This window comes from Saccharomyces cerevisiae, chromosome XVI, assembly GCF_000146045.2.
Source record: "Saccharomyces cerevisiae S288C chromosome XVI, complete sequence".
NCBI classification, from domain to species: domain Eukaryota; kingdom Fungi; phylum Ascomycota; class Saccharomycetes; order Saccharomycetales; family Saccharomycetaceae; genus Saccharomyces; species Saccharomyces cerevisiae.
The window spans coordinates 451461-464369 of record NC_001148.4 but is presented as its reverse complement, the minus strand read 5'-3'; the positions used below and the strand labels follow the sequence as shown (position 1 = coordinate 464369).

The 12909-nt window shown below is 38.7% G+C and overlaps 9 protein-coding genes across 9 annotated transcripts, besides 1 other annotated feature; 6 read left to right on the top strand and 3 right to left on the bottom strand.

Moving 5' to 3' along the window:
• Positions 1-530: 530 nt before the first annotated feature.
• Positions 531-1889, top strand: DIG1 (Dig1p; the record flags this gene model as incomplete). Its single annotated transcript, NM_001183863.1, has 1 exon — positions 531-1889. One exon carries the CDS (start codon positions 531-533, stop codon positions 1887-1889), a length of 1359 nt encoding a protein of 452 aa, NP_015276.1.
• Positions 1890-2403: 514 nt separating this feature from the next.
• MNN9 (mannosyltransferase complex subunit MNN9) lies at positions 2404-3591 on the top strand (the record flags this gene model as incomplete). Its single annotated transcript, NM_001183864.1, has 1 exon — positions 2404-3591. The coding sequence occupies one exon, from the start codon at positions 2404-2406 to the stop codon at positions 3589-3591; it is 1188 nt and encodes a 395-aa protein (NP_015275.1).
• Positions 3592-3810: 219 nt separating this feature from the next.
• ARL3 (Arf family GTPase ARL3) lies at positions 3811-4407 on the bottom strand (the record flags this gene model as incomplete). The annotated part of the gene is made up of 1 exon (NM_001183865.1): positions 3811-4407. One exon carries the CDS (start codon positions 4405-4407, stop codon positions 3811-3813), a length of 597 nt encoding a protein of 198 aa, NP_015274.1.
• Positions 4408-4691: 284 nt separating this feature from the next.
• On the bottom strand, positions 4692-5571 carry OAZ1 (Oaz1p; the record flags this gene model as incomplete). Its single annotated transcript, NM_001183866.4, is given in 1 exon segment — positions 4692-5571. Coding segments are annotated over 1 exon segment (879 nt in total).
• Positions 5572-5911: 340 nt separating this feature from the next.
• Positions 5912-7252, top strand: KTR6 (putative mannosyltransferase; the record flags this gene model as incomplete). The annotated part of the gene is made up of 1 exon (NM_001183867.1): positions 5912-7252. The coding sequence occupies one exon, from the start codon at positions 5912-5914 to the stop codon at positions 7250-7252; it is 1341 nt and encodes a 446-aa protein (NP_015272.1).
• Positions 7253-7559: 307 nt separating this feature from the next.
• Positions 7560-7807: an origin of replication (ARS1633; Autonomously Replicating Sequence).
• Positions 7706-8611, bottom strand: LEE1 (Lee1p; the record flags this gene model as incomplete). Its single annotated transcript, NM_001183868.1, has 1 exon — positions 7706-8611. One exon carries the CDS (start codon positions 8609-8611, stop codon positions 7706-7708), a length of 906 nt encoding a protein of 301 aa, NP_015271.1.
• Positions 8612-9379: 768 nt separating this feature from the next.
• Positions 9380-10378, top strand: LGE1 (Lge1p; the record flags this gene model as incomplete). Its single annotated transcript, NM_001183869.1, has 1 exon — positions 9380-10378. The coding sequence occupies one exon, from the start codon at positions 9380-9382 to the stop codon at positions 10376-10378; it is 999 nt and encodes a 332-aa protein (NP_015270.1).
• A 256-nt stretch (positions 10379-10634) lies between these two features.
• Positions 10635-10940, top strand: LCL1 (Lcl1p; the record flags this gene model as incomplete). Its single annotated transcript, NM_001183870.1, has 1 exon — positions 10635-10940. The coding sequence occupies one exon, from the start codon at positions 10635-10637 to the stop codon at positions 10938-10940; it is 306 nt and encodes a 101-aa protein (NP_015269.1).
• A 372-nt stretch (positions 10941-11312) lies between these two features.
• On the top strand, positions 11313-12461 carry SUR1 (mannosylinositol phosphorylceramide synthase catalytic subunit SUR1; the record flags this gene model as incomplete). The annotated part of the gene is made up of 1 exon (NM_001183871.1): positions 11313-12461. One exon carries the CDS (start codon positions 11313-11315, stop codon positions 12459-12461), a length of 1149 nt encoding a protein of 382 aa, NP_015268.1.
• Between the last annotated feature and the right edge of the window lie 448 nt (positions 12462-12909).

The following is a 12909-nucleotide window of genomic DNA, read 5'->3' as shown; positions in this document are numbered from 1 at the left end:
TCTATGTTCTGTATGCTCTAATAACAGAAAATACAATAACAAGGAGGGAAGACCAATTTGCGGGCTGCCAAGCAACACAACCAAACCCTGCTGATAAACGAAAACAAGAAAACTAATAAAAAAATAAATAAGGAACTCTACAAGGACTACACTAATCATGTCTCACTCCCGCGGATTGAAAAAACGAAAGAAAAAAACAGGAATCAACGCCCAACGACCTGCAGCAGCAAGCGTGAGAAATTCCCCGAGTGGGTCACCGCGAGCGGAAGATGAAACAAGCAGCAGTCGGCTTGCACAGGCCTTGCATGTATGCGTTGGTGGGCCTTGGGCTTTACTTATAAGCAGCTGCTTCGCCACTTGATACGGTTGTTCTTTACATCTGTTTCTCGCTGGGGGAAGTTTATTAGGTTTAGTTTTTCCGCTTTGTGCTTTGCGTTTTTTTAGCTTATACAGAAGAAACGCACTTAAAAAGAATCAAATCAGTAACAAATTTTGGTATTGTTTCTCAAAGAAGAAAATAGAAAGTGAGAATGGCCGTATCAGCCCGTTTGAGAACGACTGCCGAGGATACATCCATTGCTAAATCAACACAAGATCCAATTGGTGATACAGAAATCAGTGTAGCAAATGCTAAGGGCAGCAGCGATAGCAACATTAAGAATTCGCCAGGCGGAAACAGCGTTGGTCAGGAGTCGGAGCTAGAGCATGTCCCTGAGGAGGATGACTCTGGTGACAAGGAAGCAGATCATGAGGATTCTGAGACAGCCACTGCGAAGAAGAGGAAAGCCCAACCATTGAAGAATCCGAAGAAATCATTGAAGAGGGGCAGAGTCCCGGCGCCTTTGAATTTATCGGATAGCAACACTAATACACACGGTGGTAATATTAAGGACGGCAACTTGGCTTCGTCTAACTCTGCACATTTTCCTCCTGTTGCTAATCAAAACGTGAAAAGCGCGCCCGCACAAGTTACTCAGCATTCCAAGTTCCAGCCCCGTGTCCAATACTTGGGAAAGGCCAGTTCTAGACAATCTATACAAGTGAATAATAGCAGCAATAGTTATGGGAAACCACACATGCCCTCGGCGGGCATCATGAGCGCCATGAACCCTTACATGCCCATGAATCGCTACATAATGTCACCATATTATAATCCGTACGGTATCCCTCCACCTCACATGCTGAACAAGCCCATAATGACACCCTACGTGTCGTATCCATATCCAATGGGACCGCGGACCTCCATTCCTTATGCTATGCAAGGTGGCAACGCTAGGCCCTACGAAGAAAATGAGTATAGTGCTAGCAATTACAGAAACAAGAGGGTTAACGACTCATATGATTCGCCTTTGAGTGGCACCGCTTCCACTGGGAAAACCAGACGATCCGAGGAAGGCTCAAGAAATTCTAGCGTAGGATCAAGTGCGAATGCCGGTCCTACGCAACAGCGCGCGGATCTACGCCCAGCAGATATGATACCTGCTGAAGAATACCACTTTGAACGGGATGCATTACTCTCGGCCAACACGAAAGCCAGAAGCGCAAGCACAAGCACAAGTACAAGCACAAGCACAAACCGGGACAGGAGTTCATGGCATGAGGCAGAACCCAATAAAGACGAAGAAGAGGGTACGGACTTGGCCATCGAGGACGGAGCGGTCCCCACTCCCACTTTTACTACGTTCCAGCGGACCTCGCAGCCGCAGCAGCAATCACCTAGTCTTCTTCAAGGCGAAATCCGACTCTCATCGCATATTTTTGCCTTCGAGTTCCCCCTGAGCTCTAGCAATGTAGACAAGAAAATGTTTATGAGCATATGTAATAAAGTATGGAATGAATCAAAGGAGCTGACAAAAAAATCATCATCACATCACAGAACCGGAAAATAGTAGCCACACAGGCACTTATAAACTTACATACACTCGCATACACTCACCTACTCACACACGCACTCACACACACACTCTCACTCGCACACCAAGGACAATTCAGTACATACACAATTTTTATATAAGTTTGATAAACTAAAAGATGAGGGTGAGTATTCACCTTATTAATAGTTACAGCCTTTATCGTCACTAGACACGACAGCATTGGTTTGTCTTTTTTTTTTTTTTTTTTTTTTCCTTTCCATCGTTGTAGCGGATTTGGCGTTGAAGTATTTTGATATAAGTAAAACAGAACACCAAATCAAGAATAATAAAGGAGGAAAAGTCGTCAACCAAGCGGATTCTCAATTGGTAGAAAAGCTTTTATTATTTTCTGTTAGCCGCTCTTGGGACCCGTTATTTCTGAACCTATTTTTCCTTCCGCACTTTGTGAAAGTAAGAAGAGAATAGCATCAATTTTAGTATTTTTCAAACAGAAGAATTTAAAAGAGCTAGAATAAAAAGTTAGGAAACAATGTCACTTTCTCTTGTATCGTACCGCCTAAGAAAGAACCCGTGGGTTAACATTTTTCTACCTGTTTTGGCCATATTTCTAATATATATAATTTTTTTCCAGAGAGATCAATCTCTGTTGGGACTTAATGGCCAGTCCATTTCCCAACACAAATGGGCACACGAAAAGGAAAACACATTTTATTTTCCCTTCACCAAGAAATACAAAATGCCAAAGTACTCTTATAAGAAAAAAAGCGGCTGGTTGTTCAACGATCACGTGGAAGATATTATCCCAGAAGGTCATATTGCACATTATGATTTGAACAAATTGCACTCTACGTCAGAAGCAGCTGTCAATAAGGAGCATATTTTGATATTGACTCCAATGCAAACATTTCATCAACAATACTGGGACAATTTGCTGCAGCTAAATTACCCTCGGGAATTGATTGAATTGGGGTTCATTACACCAAGAACAGCCACTGGTGACTTGGCCTTAAAGAAATTGGAGAATGCTATTAAAAAGGTTCAAACGGACAAGAAAACTCAAAGATTTAGTAAAATTACTATTTTGCGACAGAATTCCCAGAGTTTTGATAAGTTGATGGAGAAGGAAAGACACGCTTTAGATGTTCAAAAGGAAAGACGTGCAGCAATGGCTTTGGCGCGCAATGAATTACTATTCTCCACCATAGGACCTCACACTTCTTGGGTGCTGTGGCTAGATGCCGATATTATAGAGACACCACCATCTTTAATTCAAGACATGACCAAACACAACAAAGCTATCTTAGCTGCAAACATTTATCAAAGATTTTACGATGAAGAGAAGAAGCAACCATCAATCAGACCATACGATTTCAACAACTGGCAAGAAAGTGACACCGGTTTAGAAATAGCCTCTCAGATGGGTGATGACGAGATTATTGTCGAGGGTTATGCAGAAATTGCCACTTATAGGCCATTAATGGCTCATTTCTACGATGCTAATGGCGTACCAGGTGAAGAGATGGCGCTGGATGGTGTTGGTGGAGGCTGTACTTTGGTCAAAGCAGAAGTTCACAGAGACGGTGCCATGTTCCCTAATTTCCCATTTTATCACTTGATTGAAACAGAAGGTTTTGCTAAGATGGCGAAGAGATTAAACTACGATGTATTTGGCTTACCAAACTATTTGGTTTATCACATAGAGGAAGAGAACCATTGAGCAACTGAGCAAAAAGCATACAGAAGCTATAGCGTTATTGAAAGATAATATTGTTGCGATTATTAGTTGAAAATAAACAAAACAAGATATATATTCATATATATATATATATAATTTACACATGTATATTAAAAAATGCCGAATAAAAAGTGCTACAACAACTAATTTCTGAGCTTGAGAATAAACCATTCACATTTTATTTCTTTTGGTGCTTCTTTATCATTTATAAATCGGTGGTCTTGACTTTTTATTCCTTTCTAGTCTAACAATCATCCATTCTATAGCGTCTTTAACACCTTCTCCAGTCAATGCGCTTATTGGTAAAACCCTACTATCTCTAGCGCTTATATGTTCCGCAATCTTATTAAATACTTCTTTTATATCTTGTACTTCCATTCTATCTTGTCTATCTTGTTTATTGGCCAGCATCAAGATGGGTACACCTTCAATTTCTTCATCCATTACAACTGACTGTAGGGTCGTGGAACATTCGTCTAATCGTTCTCTATCTGAACTATCCACAATGAAAATTATACCATGACATAGGGAATAGTATTCGGACCACATTGATCTCAGTGATTCTTGACCACCTACATCCCAAAACTTCAAGATCTGTTTACTGTCAACGGGTATTGTCGCCACATTTTGTCCTACCGTAGGCTGTATCTTTTCCAAGGCTTTGAACGCCAGAGAGTATTCCTTTTTCAATGTCTCCAAGAACGTCGTTTTGCCTGCATTGTCTAGACCTAATATTAGAATTGAATATTGTTCCTTTTTATTCCAATTATTGTAAAGTCCCTTGACTAAATGAAACATGTGTGCGGTGCGCTTTATATGCTTTATTCTCCTTCATCTACTTGATTAACACATCGATCTGAATTCGTTTTTTAATTTTCCGTTTACATTTGTCTGAAAAAGGTGTAAACATATTTCTTATACTAACACTCCCATAAAGTTCAAAGTAGAAAATAGGAGGTGGGGGAGGATACGTACATATGCAAGCTACATTGACGTATCTGCTCTTAAACATAAAATAAAAATGCAGTAGTATGTTAACTTATTTAATGGTGGGATATATGCTTCTAACTGAATATAACTGCTTAGCATTCAAACTCTAAAATAACAAAGTTTTCATCACCTAATAAATGAGAAATAGAATCCGTAGCTAAATCGGTCGAGTTCAACAAGACTTCTCTATCTTCATTTTTAATCAGTTTCCCACCGACCCAGTTAAGATTTTTCAAAAGATCCAAACCATTATTAATTAAATCATCTCTTAAAATATACAATCTCAATTTCATGTATTCGAATTTGAAGTTTTGGTTCAGGTTGGAAGTTAGCTCTAAAAGGGCAAGTAACCAATCTTTATTTATATAGGTACTGTGGTTATCATGAACGTTCCTACTATTCAGTAAAGATGGTAATACAACATGGAAATAGTTTTCATTAAGTTTACACCAAATCAGTTCCTGCGTAAATAGGGGAAGATACAGTATGAAATACTGCGAGCCTAGTTTTCTCCAATTGTAACCATCGTGGCTATTATTATTTTTATATTGCTTGGTATTTTCATTATAAATTAGTCTTTTTAACGTAGTTTTCATATCGTTTACAAGCTTATTTTTCAACAGCTTAGCAACAGACTTCTGATTGTTCCCCTTATTTTTTGACGGAACATTGTAATCTAATATGAATTGAGATTCCATGCATAAAATAACATCCCAGTAAAAATCGATGATATCAATCTCTGGTGGAACGTCTAGAGGGATGTCACGCGCACCAATCCTTAAATCCCCCACTAGCCAAACTATACGTAGAAAGTTTAGGCATTGGTGTGCACTTATTACTTTTTAGCAGTGAACTTACTGGAAAATGTAAAGAAATACCCAGATTTGATGGGTCCTCTATGAGCCTCATGAGTTCAGGACTCTGTAAAACGTTTATTATTTTTGTTTTCCTTTTCTGTATTACTTCATACATTTTCAAAGATCTTTTTACTTCTTTATGTTATCCTCACTATTGAAATACAACGTTACTAGGTCTTTTATCTTTCCATATTTTTATTCTCAATCACATACATATATAGTCATCGCCGATTATCTTTTCGTTTTTTAAGTGGCGCTCTCGTGAGACACGAGTTGTTCCTTCACAGGAAAAAAAAATATAAAAATAACCTTCAAGTTACATGTGATATTTATTCGAGAAATGTGGATGAGATTTGTTAAATGTACTTATAATGTGTACGAGTATACAAGACTAGAGGGATACTAAGCGTTCACCCAACCTTTTGTGCCCTTTAGTGAAGATAAGATAAGGTAAGATGCACGTACTGCTGAGCAAAAAAATAGCACGCTTTCTGTTGATTTCGTTTGTTTTCGTGCTTGCGCTAATGGTGACAATAAATCATCCAAAAACAAAGCAGATGTCTGAACAGTATGTTACACCATACCTTCCGAAATCTTTGCAACCTATTGCAAAAATTAGTGCAGAGGAACAAAGGCGTATACAAAGTGAACAGGAAGAAGCCGAATTGAAGCAATCTTTAGAGGGAGAGGCCATTAGAAATGCCACCGTGAATGCCATTAAGGAAAAGATCAAATCTTATGGTGGTAATGAAACGACGCTAGGGTTCATGGTGCCATCGTATATCAATCATAGAGGATCACCACCAAAGGCGTGCTTTGTCTCACTAATTACTGAAAGGGATTCCATGACCCAAATCTTACAATCTATTGATGAAGTGCAGGTGAAGTTTAACAAAAATTTTGCTTATCCTTGGGTTTTTATTAGTCAGGGGGAGCTTGACGGAATGAAGCAAGAAATGATTCGTCAAGCCATAACTGATTCTATGAATGGTGATCCTGAGTTAATTAATATTAAATTTGCTGAAATTCCTGCAGACGAATGGGTATACCCTGAATGGATTGATGAAAATAAAGCAGCAGAATCGCTAATTTCATTAGCAAATGTACCGGATGGTGATTCTAGAGCTGTAAGATATCAAGCTAGATATTTTGCAGGGTTTTTTTGGAGGCATCCAGTTCTGGATGAGTTTGATTGGTACTGGAGAGTAGACCCTGGTATTAAATTGTACTGTGATATTGATCATGACCTTTTTAGGTGGATGCAAGATGAAGGCAAAGTGTTTGGTTTCACATTGAGTATGAGTGAAGCTAAGGAAGCCAATGAGAAGATTTGGGATGTTACGAAAAAATTTGCAAAGGATTTTCCAAAGTTTATTTCCGAGAATAATTTCAAGTCATTTATTACAAAAAAGGACTCTGAAGATTTTAACAACTGTGAATTCACATCAAATTTTGAAATTGGTAATTTGAACTTTTATAGATCGCCAGCTTACAGGAAATTTTTTAATTACATCGACGAAGAGGGCGGTATTTTCTACTGGAAATGGTCTGATTCCATCATCCACACAATTGGGTTATCGATGCTGTTGCCAAAGGATAAAATACATTTTTTCGAAAATATAGGATTCCATTATGACAAGTACAATAACTGTCCCCTAAACGATGATATATGGAACCAATATAATTGTAACTGTGACCAGGGTAACGATTTCACGTTTAGAAGTGGTTCATGTGGCGGACATTACTTCGACATTATGAAGAAAGATAAGCCAGAAGGTTGGGATAGGTTACCATAAATCAAAACACTGATGTATAAGAACAATAATCTTCTACATATGAATATATATACATATGTATTTATTTATTTTATTTAATTTTTAATTAGGATCGCGAGAAAGAGAAAAACAAAACTAACTTATGATGGAACGTATCGAGAGGAGGTGAATATATATATATAAAATGACTAGGCTAGAAGATTCAGAGCTTCATGTATTGTCGTAGTTTTTTTGGTTTGACTTTTTTAATCAAATTTCAAATTTCAGTAAATAATTGGTTGGATATTACTATGCAAAATGCAACCGTATTTTAAAATAAAATTAAAAGAATCCAACTCATACAATGAAATGTTTTTTATATTAAACGTGCTTTTTTTTATTATTTTTTGTTCTTATTTTCCGGCTTTCGGAAGATGTAGAGTGGTCCGGTATATTAATGCTTGAACTAGGAAAAACTATGGATGGGGCGGCTCTTCATTCATGACAGTATCTGGAATTGAAATTGTGAATAAGTAAATCTTCAATTTCATTATCTGATTCTTCTTGAATTGCAGGGCCTGTACGATACCTTAAATTCTGATTCACACTCGGATTCGATAACGTAGTTTGGCCTTGCTCTTGCCAAATGTTAGATGAAGACGAAGAGACTGGAGAATAGGCATTAATGTTGGAGTTATTATAGCTATAGTTGATGTACGAAGAAGAAGACGAAGGGGGAGAAAAGAATTCAGTATATAGGGCCTCTGGACTTTTCTGAGGCGAATACATTAGGTATTGCGAGGAAAAGTAGTTTGCATTCGAAGCAGAGTGAGAGAATTCCGTTTGTGCAGACAGAGGAGGAGACGTGTAGGTAGAGAAAGAAGCTGATCTAGCATGGGATAAGTAGTTGTTTTGTGAAGGGGGAGTGATGTCAATAGGTTCTTTACTGTTCATCTTGAACCCATTTGGCAGCACATGAGCATTAACACACTTGTTACCGAATTTACAGTTACCCTTTGCGAAATACTTGCAAGGTAAATTATTCGCAGAACTGATAATATCTGGGGAATGGGAAAAGGGACAAGACGAGCCAGCTTGGCAATTGCCCATCTTAAAAAATTTGCATGGCACGTGTGAATAGTCCTTCTGCTGTTGAGAATTGTTCTTCGTTATCAGTAAATGTTCCATGATAATTTTTTGTTGACGTGATGAGAAAGGCAGTTGATTGCCGACAGTACAATTTTTTGACAAATTTACATTTGCATTGCTGTCATTGAAAGACCTTGGAATATTCTGGAAATCCTGAATTTGCGATGCAAGCATTTCGTTTGCTGATTGGGAGTTTCTTCTTGCGTTACCGCCCGGATGATTTGATACAGACATATTCTCAAAAGCATCCATTTTGTTTTAGCAAATAATAGTTTTAAGATTTATAATAATAATAATAATAGTAATAGTAATAGTAGTAGTTATGATAGTGTTAGATAATAAAATCGAGATTTTGTAGAAACAAGGGGAAGCCGAAAAAGAAGAAATTATAATTACTCTAATATGACGGCACAAGAGAAAAGGGAAAAGAGTAACTGCTAAGAGATTCTGTTTTTATAATGCCCGGAGTAAAAGAAGCTTTGAGATTAAAAGATCACCACCATATTTTGTAATAATTTACTTTAGATTGAGATATAGGGGAAGAACTACACGAAGCACCGAAATCCAAAACTTAAAAATTACAAGATAAGCACGAAAATACATAATACAAATAAAAAATGATAAAGGCAGAATTATACTGTGGTACCTTGAAGATAAGAATACCGTACCACAACATGTTAATCTCCACATCATTTTATTACTAGCACTGCCACACCGTGCACCCCATACAGGATGTTGTCTGCACCTTTTCTTCCTATCATCTTTTTTATCCCACATCATACTGTGGCGGGCCTGTAGTAGAGCTCCCTTTCACCTTGGCGTTTTAAGGGGCGGGGCAAGAGTGGCGGGGAATTCCGCCGTTCCGAATTGAAAAAAAAGACACTTTGTACGGGCCATTACCCTGTGAAGTTCTTTTTTTTCTCTTATTTTCATCAGAGAGAATGAATCAACTGCGATGAAAGGAAAGAACACCACATTTATTACGAGGCAGAAGAGGTGACCAAAAAACCGCAGTAAAGTATGAGCGGATACACGGGAAATAATTATAGCAGATACTCATCCACTCCTCCGAGACAAAGGGGGGGTTATCACCATGCGAGACGAAGTAGAGGTGGAGCAGGCGGATCGTATTACAGAGGCGGTAATGCGTCTTATGGCGCGAGATACAACAGTGACTATGAGCAGCCGCCCCAAGAGGGAGACTTGAGACAAACCGGAGCATACTATCGAAACGGATACACAGATACAAGGCCGTACTATTCAGCTAATAGCAGGCATTACCAAGCACAACCATCCCCCAGGTACAACAATGGTACAAATTCGTACCACCTACCGCAACGTGGCAATAGTCAAGATACGAACGGCAGGACCACGAGCGCCTCGCAAGAAGATAATGACGAAAAAAGAGTCAAGTCCAGATACCGGAACATGCAGGCAGATCATCCACGCCAACAACCGATGAGCGTTGGCAGCACCAGCAGCAGAAATGGTAGTAGTGGGAACAGCAGCACTAGCAGCACCAGCAACGGGCTTCCGCCACCACCTTCAGTATCGTCTATAACCAACAATAGATCATATCACAGCAGTGCTTATCCATATTCCAGCAGCCATACTTACAATAATTACCACCACCGTGAGACACCACCGCCTCCCCCATCGAATGGCTATTATGCAAAGGGTTACCCAGTACACGTACCAGAAAATAGAAGTAACAGCGACGGCTCTAGCAGCAGCGTCGTCAAGAAGAAAAGAATACTAGATATGAAAGATTCCCCCTTTATTTACTTGACAGATTTTGATAAAAATGTGAAAAAGACAAACAACACCGAAAGTGAATGTGAAAAGGCGAGGGAAGTTTTCAAAGAGAGCGATTCCATCGATTCCGCTTTGGAAGAACTAAACCTAAAAATCAATTCTAATGAGCTAGAATTGCGGCTCCTAAATAACCAGTGCGACAAGCATGCATTAAATATTCAACTGACCCAAGAAAAGCTGGACTCATTGTTATTAATGCAGTAGGGTATACCGTACCTATAAATAGATAAACTACGTAAACGCAAGCGGCGGAAATTGAAAAAGGAAATTATAAGGAAGTGACTAGCGTTTTGATTTCATGAATCGAGAAAAGGTACTGCTAGGTTAAGCCCGATTAGGTAAAGAGCCAGGAAAGCGACTAGGAAAGCGACTACGAAAAAAGAAAAAACTGCGAAACTGTGAAAGTGCGTGTCAGCCATCTGTCTTTGGAATCGATTATCTATTTGCTTTGATCCCCTTTATGAAGAACGCAGCATTGTGTGAGGCTCTTCCTCTGCTCGCCACGTGCTCCCACGAAATCCCACCCACACCACACACGGTCTGTTTCGTCTTCCCCCCCGCATTATTACTATCCCCGAGCAAACTCACACTTTTGAATTCGCGTCGCGTCGCGTCGCGCTGCGTCATTATCATTGACCCACGCTTGCTGCGTCTCTTCTCTTGCTCCCGGCCACAACAACTCCCCCGGGATAAAAACCAATCTTTTGCTAAGCCATCTTTTTCTTTTTTTTTCTTTCTTCTTACCTCGTTATTATCGCCTTTCTAAACTTCCTTGGCCAAGCCTTTCAGCGGTGCTTTTTTGTTCTCACGTCCACTGCCAATTTCCACATTTTTTTCCCCTCTTGTTATATATAAACTTTTCTACTTGGAAAAAATGGTTAGAGGAGTGAAGACACAGGGAGGAGGCTTACGCAGATATTTTACGTTTTCTGCTTTTTCTTTTCTAATATAGTTAAATAAAAGGTGCCAACATTCCCGTCATATTTTGCTTCGCATGTTTTGTTTTCTTTAACCTGTTGTAATATTCATCATCGGATTCAAATAAACACATACAAACAAACAATAAATCGGAAGACACTTTTCATTTTCGCATATTTGCTTTACTCTATTTTTCTGATTTTCCGCTGTTGCACTCACGATGAGAAAAGAATTAAAATACCTTATCTGCTTCAACATACTCCTCCTGTTATCTATAATATACTACACTTTCGATTTGCTAACGTTGTGTATTGACGATACTGTTAAAGATGCTATACTTGAGGAAGACTTAAATCCAGATGCACCTCCAAAGCCTCAACTAATACCTAAAATCATACATCAGACTTATAAAACGGAAGACATCCCTGAGCACTGGAAAGAGGGTAGACAAAAATGTCTCGATCTACATCCAGATTACAAGTACATCCTATGGACGGACGAGATGGCCTATGAGTTTATAAAGGAAGAATACCCGTGGTTTCTCGATACTTTTGAGAACTACAAATACCCCATAGAACGTGCCGATGCCATTCGTTACTTTATCCTGTCCCATTATGGTGGTGTATACATCGATTTAGATGACGGCTGCGAAAGGAAACTAGATCCTTTGTTAGCTTTCCCGGCCTTCTTAAGAAAGACTTCACCTTTAGGTGTCTCAAACGATGTCATGGGTTCTGTGCCTAGACATCCCTTCTTTTTAAAGGCTTTAAAGTCTTTGAAACACTATGACAAGTACTGGTTTATCCCTTACATGACTATTATGGGGTCTACTGGTCCGTTGTTTTTAAGTGTTATTTGGAAGCAGTACAAAAGATGGCGCATACCTAAGAACGGGACAGTAAGAATCCTACAACCTGCTTACTACAAGATGCATAGTTATTCATTTTTCTCCATTACTAAAGGCTCTTCATGGCATTTAGATGATGCAAAATTGATGAAAGCACTAGAAAACCACATCTTATCCTGCGTCGTTACCGGATTTATTTTTGGCTTCTTTATCCTATATGGTGAATTCACGTTCTATTGCTGGTTGTGTTCCAAGAATTTCAGTAATCTAACCAAAAATTGGAAACTTAATGCTATAAAAGTAAGATTTGTCACAATTCTAAATTCATTAGGCTTAAGACTAAAGTTGAGTAAAAGTACCAGTGATACTGCCAGTGCCACTTTGCTGGCAAGGCAGCAGAAACGATTGAGGAAAGATTCCAATACAAACATAGTGTTACTAAAATCTTCAAGGAAAAGTGATGTTTACGATTTAGAAAAGAATGATTCTTCTAAGTACTCACTGGGAAATAACAGCTCGTAAGAGAATGGTATGACTCCAACAATTCATATCAGACTTTATATTTCAATTCGCGGCAAAAAAAGCAAAAGAAATGGGAAGGAAAATTGCATGGGATGAAAAAAAAATACAAAATTGATACAAATCTCTAGCAGCCTGAAGACCAGTCTTGTACTTCGCTACTTTGCAAGACAAGGAGTACTATTTGCTCGCTTCTTACGACATACTACTCCGCTTGGCACGCCTGTCTACCTTGCTTTTTTTGCTCGTCATTTTTTTTTTTCGCATGCTCCCTATTTCATGTTACAATTTACGACCTCCAGCATCAACATAATCATTCTTCAAACCAGGCCTGTTTTATTACTGTGATATTACCCTCTATACTACGATATCTTTGTTTTGCATTTTACATTCAACTTTTATATATATATATATAAATATAACCTAAAAGAATATGAACACTTCCTCACAA